At 41.6% G+C, this 8,892-nt stretch overlaps 1 protein-coding gene across 1 annotated transcript; it reads left to right on the forward strand.

The window, feature by feature from the left end:
• Nucleotides 1-219: 219 nt before the first annotated feature.
• LOC139469331 (15-hydroxyprostaglandin dehydrogenase [NAD(+)]-like) lies at nucleotides 220-8,406 on the forward strand. The gene is made up of 8 exons (XM_071251475.1): nucleotides 220-278; nucleotides 2,359-2,467; nucleotides 3,306-3,429; nucleotides 4,485-4,591; nucleotides 5,405-5,501; nucleotides 6,368-6,444; nucleotides 7,044-7,189; nucleotides 8,172-8,406. Exons 2-8 carry the CDS (start codon nucleotides 2,375-2,377, stop codon nucleotides 8,317-8,319), a joined length of 792 nt encoding a protein of 263 aa, XP_071107576.1. The 5' UTR covers nucleotides 220-278; nucleotides 2,359-2,374; the 3' UTR covers nucleotides 8,320-8,406.
• Nucleotides 8,407-8,892: the final 486 nt, after the last annotated feature.

Below are 8,892 nucleotides of genomic sequence, written 5' to 3' on the forward strand. Positions count from 1 at the left end.
GTTGTTTGTCTTAAATTAACATATCATTTTTATATAAGTATATCTTCGTGTTGTCAACAGATACACACTAATGGGTGATAAGTCGTCGTGCAAAACAATCCTGTGCATGTTTATTCATTAGAATGGTTCGTGTGTGATAAGGTCTAAACTAATTGCCAATTGGCATGCACAACCGTTGCCACAGCAGCTGGTCTTGTCATGAAGACTACATTCATAGTACACAAACTGAGCTGGTGACCAGTGCTCGATGTCGGAGGGTTTGCCACAAAGTTAAAGCGGTGAGTTACAACCATGCAGGACACTAACAGCCCATAATCATTAATGAGAGGATTGGTTAATACGTATGTAGATATATACACACAAAGGCTAGCGAACATGGAAGACAGACGAAGACATGTACACGGTTTCTGCACTTGTTGTGATATGGGAGTCAACGCATTTGTTGACAGTGATAAGTATTTTGAGCCTGCTTTCAAGTTGAGTTTGTAGCCGCGTTTGTTCAGGTGAACATATGATTTGCCTTTGCATGTGTTTGTGACGGGTACGACGGGTGTGGCAGTATACCCCAAACCTTTCGCGAACACCTCGTATCGTCACCATGTGATAGTGATTCAAATCATCGGTGTCTCTTCGTCTCGTAGGTTGCACAGGCAGGTAAACAGTGTTGAAAATGCCAATGTTAATTAATTTTGTATTGTTGCGTTTCCAAGTCAGCAAGTCGGATTCAAGTAGAAATGAAGGTTAGTTTCTTTTATTGAGCATAGCCCAAGCCTTTCTTTGAAACTTTAAAGTAACTTTCAGGCAAGAGCCGATCTGAATGAGTTTGCTATTCAGGAATTTTATTGCTTGAGTATGGAAATGCCTTTGTTGCTTATATTTAATACATTACAAGGCAACGGGTCGGACATATGATGAAATGTTGAAATGAGAGTTAGGTTCATTTCGAGAGTTTAACTCTGTTACATATCAAATGTGAAACTTTGCAAAGATATCAGTCTATAAATATATATATACGCCAGGTTCCATATCGAAGGAACGCCCCCTGTTATTGCTATTGCTTTTGTGTATGTAATGTTAAATTCCCTCTGGTTTTTAGTTACCATAACTAATAGACCACTTGCAGACGTTGTACCTTATCATGATGGTCTTATTACGTATGTAAGTTTAAATGCCAACCCGTAGTATCGGTTTACAGTTGGTTAAAAAATACACTTGATAGCCTTGGCTGGCCGCTTGGGGTATAAACTACACAAGCGAAGGTTCTCTACTCCGATGTCCGCCCTTTGTCGCACCCTCCGTATATGAGCTCAGTGGGATATTTCCTCTGGGAGAAAATCCAGAACTTGAGTTCGTACTGCAACGTTGGGGCCCCCAAAGGAAATTCAAAGACCAGAGTCGATGTCCTGTTGTTGATGCAGAAGCTGGTTACGTAACAGATGGTTTCATCCGCTGTCTGTTTATGTATTTAGACTGGCGTGCACGTGGCAACCTATATCTATATAGATTAATTTTGTAATTCCCACTGTATACTCAGATCGGGCCAGCTGTGTATTTGAACGGACCAGTTGGTTTAATCAGATTTTATCAGCGTCAGAACACAACCAGTCTGTAGTTAATTGATTGAATTTGAAAATATTGCCAAAACAGTTGTTATATGTTTCTTCTGTGTTATTTTATAAATATAATATATCCGTGTTATGGTTTTATTTCATTTCCGAGGTGTATCCCATTGTGCCTATACTGTTTTGTTGTGTCAGTATAGACCGGTTTATCTCCTATCACGGGTGAGTGAGTGAGTGAGTATGATTTTACGCCGCTTTTAGCAATATTCCAGCAACATCACGGCTGTGGACACCAGAAATGGGCTTCACACAGTGTACCCACTATCAGGTGAAACAGGTAACAGTCATGTTCACTCTTGCATTCTCACGCTGGGCGAGTCCAACTTTTAATTATTTAAAGCTTTAAGGCTTTAATAAAAACAATTATAGCGCCTCAATACAATAGGCCTCTCTATGTTTTGTTCGACTTCACGTGTGTGCACGCACCCTCGCCCTTAATGCATTTTACAATTATGAGTCGGCTCCACCGTGGGTGAAGCACTACTCCAGCGTTAGCGGCAAAATGGCCAGTTAAGTATCGTGACACATCAATCCAGGAAGATGTTTATAACTGTTTGGGTAATGTTAACCAATTAACTTCACCTGCACTTTCCACCGATTAGGACGGTTTCTTATATACAGGGTGGATTGGGTAGTCCAAAGTGAAGAGACCGCGTTCCAAACATTGTTCAACATCCTTATTAGTAATATACCGATGCCTGGGTCACTATTTGTGTATATATATCCTTACCTGCAGCATAACGTAAACCGAGATGCAGCTGAAAGACAAAGTAGTGTTCATCACTGGAGGTGCAAGGGGGTTCGGGAGGGCTGTGGCTGAAGCAGTGCTGAAGAAGGGTGCAAAGGTGAGGATACTTTACGACCACAATTCCATGTTATGGTCGCGTCTTGTCTTACTTTGTTTCAAAATGTCATAATTACTTTCAGTGTGTGAATGAAATACAATATTTTCATGTGCATATATAACTGACTTGTGGAGATCCGGGGTAGAATAGGTCTTCATCAACCAATGCTTGACATAAAAGGTGACTAGTCGTAAGAGGTACCTAACCGGATCAGACTTGGTTGATGCATGTCATCGTATCCCAAATGCGTAGATCGATGCTCATGATGTCAACCACTGGATTGTCTGGTCTAGGCTCGATTATATACAGACCGCCGTCATAGCTGAAATATTGCTGAGTGCGGCGTTGAACAACAAATAAAAAAACAAACAAAGCATAATTATATACCTTTCAATTTCACATGTAAAACCATTGTTTTGTTCAGATCTGTTCTGTTGCCAAGTGGCATGAAGTCACCACTCCTTGTGATGAATGCTTTGTTGAATGAATGAAGACCTTGTGGTTATCTGCCTACGGTTCCATTAAGCCCATGTACGGGCCATGCAGTTTGGACATTTGTAATCTGATATATAGGCTTTGTATAAGACTGAAATATCATCACTTGTTGGTGTTTGCTGAAGACTAACAGAAGCTGTCTACATTCGCAGCCACAAGCCATCACTCAACAGAGATCAAGGCTATTTTATGTACACCGAACGTCGCCTTTACAGTATTAAAGAAGTTGTTATCCATAAATTGTGTCTAATTCTAACCCGGATCTTCACGGGGCGACCATCAGTATAGTACATGTACATTATAGAAAAAGGATATATATTTTGTACGTGTCTTCCCGTTTTAGGTTTGTCTTGCGGATGTGAACGTCGAGGTTGGGGAAGCAACTGCCAAGGAACTTCAAGCTTCCTGTGGACCAGATAATGTCGTCTTTGTCAGATGTGACGTGTCGGATGCTGCTGCGTTTTATGGTGAGAAGCGGATCTGTCTTACACTATGAAGGGGCGGTGGGGTAGCCTAGTGGTGAAAGCGTTGACTCGTCACGCCGACAACCAGGGTTCGACTCCCCACATGGGTACAATATGTGGAGCTCATTTTCCAGTGTCCCCCGCCGTGATATTGATGAAATATTGCTAAAAGCGGCGTAAAACCATACTCACTCAATCTTACAATATGGAAAACGTGCTGTGAGTATGGGACTCTCGGCTAGAAACTAAACTTCTGTTAATATAACAGCATTGGACCAAGACGGAATGAAGAGATGTGAGCTATTGTCACTGAATTGCCTGAATTGTTTTCATGTTGAGGTGAGACCCGTGAAAATCGGGGGTAGAATAGGTCTTCAGCAACCAATGCTTGCCATAAATGGCGACTATGCTTGTCTTAAAAGGCGACTAACGGGATCGGGTGGTCAAGGTTCGCTGACTTGGTTGATGCATGTCATCGTATCCCAATTGCGTGGATCGATGCTCATGATGTGAATCACTGGATTGTCAGGTCCAGATTTGGTTTAGTATGCTGGTGAAAACAATGTTGTTTGGCGTTGTTGTTGGGGCGGTCTTTGCTACACGTTAAAATAAAAATTCTTTTTCGAAACAAAATTATTTTGGACTCATACTGATGTTTAAAGCAGGTCAAGGTTATTCTATTTAATTTAATTAACTTAATAAAATAGTGGATAAAACGTTTGCCCGAAGAGCGGAAGGTCAGTGGTTCGATCCCCGGCCGCGTCGTTAGAAAAAAAGCATAATTTTACTTGTACTTGGTACTTGTTGTTACCATGTCTTCCACACGGCATTCAGGGGATAAAACAAGGACTCGACGATTCCGCACACTGTGTGAGTGGGTTATCCATCTTAAACTGCGGCATGGTATCTCACTTGGCTAGCACTATAAAACCGGCATATGCACGCGCGCACGTCCCTGTATAAAGGGAAATAATTCTCTTCAATGCAACGTTGTAAGCCATTTCACCTCACCTCTTAATAAAGTCCTTCATAAAACATATGGACATGTTATTATCTAGATGCTTTCCAATCTGCCGTGACAAAATTTGGTCGAATTGATGTCATGTGCAACAATGCAGGCATACTGGATGAATCTATCTGGGAAAAACAGCTCGACATCAACTTCGTAAGTATGTGAAACTTCTCCTACTGTTACTTTTGTTTGTCTGTTGTTTAACGCCGCACTGAGCAATATCCCAGCTATATGACGGCGGTCTGCAAATAATCGAGTCTGGACCGGACAATACAGTGATTGATAACATGAGCATCGATCTACGCTATTGTGATACGATGACATGCATCAACCAAGTCAGCGAGCCTGACCACACGATCCCGTTAGTCGCCTCTTACGACAAGCTTAGTCACCTTTTATGTCAAACATTGGTTTGTGAAGACCTATTCAACCCCGGATCTTCACGGGTCTACACTGTGTTACTATTATCAACTTCATCCACAGCATCGATATAACAATTTATACTGTTTGAACCTTCTGAATGGGACAGTCAACATTAACGTGTATGTCATATAATATGCTTTTGCTTTTGTGTTTGTAAGGCAATATAAAGCTGAAGGGTTTCATTTTACAAAGCATAACTCATAACTATTCAATATTTCTTGATTAATAAGATACCATACATCACACGAGGAATATGACATGCTGCAGGTGATTTTATGCACATATCTCAAAGGACGAGGTGTCGATGACTTTGTATTCCTGTTCTAATAACACTGCCTGTTTTGTGTTTAATAACGCTCAAAGCATTAGTAAACTATAAGTAAGAACCAACATTCCCCACCCCCTTCCGCCCCACCCCTTCCCACAACCCACCTGACAGAGTCAACACAGCCAATCCCCACTGCTTCTCTCAAACGTATGCCTCAGTGGTGTTTCTCACTGCTATACTTCTCCTCTTTATTTATCTTTCTCCTCTACATACAGGGTGGCGTTGTGCGAGGGACCGTGATGGCGCTGAATCACATGAGGAAGGACAAAGGGGGTAGAGGCGGCGTCATCATCAACACCGCTTCAATGGCAGGTGGGGCGGTCGGTTAGCCTAGTGGTTAAAGCGTTCGCTTGTCATGCCGAAGACCCGGGTTCGATTCCCGACATGGGTACATTGTGTGAAGCCAATTTCTGGTGTCCCCCGCCGTGATATTGCTGGAATATTTCTAAAAGCGGCGTAAAGCCATACTCACTCACTCAATGGCAGGTCATACATTGTTATTTCTTTCGTTCAATGTGTAATTGTTTTTCTGGACCTCACGTCTGGGCTATGGTGCACATAGATGTTCCATGGGGTATGCGTGGATCGATGCTCATGTTGTCAGTCATTGGATTGTCTGGTCCTGACGCAATTATTTACTGACCGCCGTCATACAGCTTCAATATTGCTACGTATGGCGTTAACAACAAACAAAACAAACATTTGATATTATATGTATGTGTATAATGAATGATAATGAGTTGATGTGACATCTTCTAGTCAATTTCTTTGGGATATTGTGCGAGTGGCGGGCTGCTACTGGTGGGACAGAACGTGGGTACCTTTTTCGCCTGTACCTTGTATCATCACTAATTTTCAGTGATCTATTCATATACAGTAAACTACGGTTATAGCGAACTCTAAGGGACTACTGTTTTTAGTTCGTTATAACCGTAGTTCGTTATAAGCATATATACAGCATAACTACAGCAAATAGTCGGGACTAAAAAGTTAGTTCGTTATATCCGTCAGTTCGTTATAAGCGTGTTCGTTATAACCGTTGTTTACTGTAACTTCATTATTTTGCCTTTTCGCCCCACAGACTCTGTGTCGGCAGATAATGGAGACTGGTTATTGTCTAGCGTTGACCTTATGAATTTCGAATGCCAGTATTAAGCTCACCTACAATTCTGTTGAAGGTTTGCGTCCTACATACTGGTTTCCTGTCTATGGAGCAAGTAAGAGTGCTGTTTATCATTTCACGGCGAGTTGGGCAGTAAGTGAGTCTTCTATGCGCTCGACACAATCAATTTGAGGGGCAATTAAGAAATACATTTGTACATAATTATTATATTATAATAATTTTGTTATACATATCACAGTCATGTCGATCCTGGCAGTGCCATCTAAAAAAATCGCTTCACATTTGAACCTTATTTCTACTTCGCGTTTGAAAGTCACAATGTACAAACAGTAAGTCGTCATTCAATGGAAAGACTTCAATGGAGCAATCACAGGTGGTCAATCACTTGATTGTTTTGACCCGTGAAGATTCGGGTCAGAATAGGTCTTCAGCAACCCATGCTTGCCGTAAATTGCGACTATGTAAGAGTGTGGCCAGGCTCGCTGACTTGGTTAATGCATGTCATCGTATCTCAATTGCGTGGATCGATGTTCACAATGATCACTGTATTGTCTGATCCAGGCTCGATTATTTATAAACTGCCGTCATATAGCTGGAATATTGCTGGAAGTGCCGAGTGTGGCGTAAAACAACAAACAATGGAACAGGTGAGTGACCGCAGATGATACTTCATTGGTTGGTTGGAAATGTGTTTACAGCATACTTAATTATGCATTTATATATTTCATCAGCAAAATCCTGACTTGACGTCCGCTGAGGTCCGCCTGGTCAGCATATGCCCATCGGGATCCAAGACAGCTCTTCTGGAAGTGACTGATGAACAGATGATTAACATCGAGCACTTCAAGCAGGTTATGGAACAGGTTTCCTACTGCACGTAAGCATGCATCAATAATATTCTGAAACTGACCAGGGACCTCAGCAACAGTGCGATTATTGCTCATACAAAGAAATGTGTCAATCGTTGATATGTTTTTAATTTTTGCACAAATAATAACATCAGGTAACTTTATTTGGCACGTTAGTTATAGAATTGTTCATGTTGTGGCATATATTTATAATGCGCAACCAGATGCGCGACTGGTCCAATCACATGAAGGTCCGCAATTGGGTGTAAAGAGTTGCGTCCCTTAGCCGTCGCAAGGCCCGGATCCCCCTGGCTTGACTTCGACAGTGGCTTTAATTAATATCTTTATTTTAACGCGCTATGCCCGTGCCCTTGCCAAACCGGTGTCTGTTGTAACCATTTGAAGCCTTACCCATTCTACACGGGTTAAAACGGTGTAATACCAGAATATCAATCGTTTAAATGTCATTTCCTTCCGGATTGTTTTGCACTGAGCATATATAGTCCCCATTACACGTTGTTTAACTACAACGAATACTACGAAGCTACTCTCTGCCACGGTTACAAATAACGGAAACGAAAATTGTTAAATACATACACCCATATAAACACTTTACATGCATAAAAAATACAAAAGCACACTCGTTCTCGTTAGATACGAGGAGGTTGGGGTAGCCTAGTGGTTAAAGCGTTCATTGGTCAGTCATAGGCCCAGGTTTGATTACCCACGTAGGTACAATGTGTCAAAACCATTTCTTGTGTCCCCTCCCATGATATTGCTGGAATATTGTCAAAATCGACGTTAAACCATAACTGTTACGAAACTCACCTCCGCTTGTGCGTGATCAAGGAAATGGTATCAAACAAGAACTGTAAAGGCCTGTCGACTGCACTAAATGAACGTATCTGGAAGAATGAGACAGGTGTAGTATTTACGAAATAATGGATTTATTACTTATTTTATGTTCGGATAGGAAATTCAACATTTGTTATGTTCTTCTGTACGTTCAAGGGTGAACCAGGTGGTTGAGGCGTTCCTGTTGGCAATGGAGGACGACACCATCGACGGCACCGCCATCACCATCAAGGGCAAAGAAGGTGTTGAAAAGGGAAATTTTCTCCTTGACCCCACTACTAAGACGTACGACATAAGAAAATAGTCTGTGAATACCCGACCTGAAAGAAGACTTAACATTCCTCAGTCTCAAATTATGTATCAGCCATGGTCTGCTTAATCCCTGTGTCAGAGAATGGAAAGAATAAAAATAAATCTGATTGAAACTTGAAACAATCAAAATGTTTCCATTAATTGCATTCGCCTGGTTTTGACAATAATAGTTGATTGTGTACATTATGTTTGGTTCGTCACAGCAGATCAAAGCTTTCATCCCGGTTTCAGGATTACGGTCAAAATGTCAAGAATACCTTGGACCGAGTTCGACACGAGCTTTGCGGATAAACCCTCTTAGCTGATAATTTACGATGTTTCTAATGCTTGTCGTACCTGACATGCATCCAATACGTGTACGTGTAGATAACCTCCCTTCGTATTCTTAACAACCCTGTTCCTGCTTGAGTTACATGATGTGATATGAAATGGGGTTCTTTTATATCCACGCACGTGTGCGTGGCTGCATGTACTAGTCCAGAGTTATGCTGGTTTTATAGTACAAGCCAGCTTAACGTGGATAAACCACTCAGACAATTTATACTCCGAGCCGGCCTGTCCTTGT

Source organism: Haliotis cracherodii, unplaced genomic scaffold, assembly GCF_022045235.1.
Source record: "Haliotis cracherodii isolate W230 unplaced genomic scaffold, xgHalCrac1.p SCAF_1, whole genome shotgun sequence".
In the NCBI taxonomy this organism is placed as follows: domain Eukaryota; kingdom Metazoa; phylum Mollusca; class Gastropoda; order Lepetellida; family Haliotidae; genus Haliotis; species Haliotis cracherodii.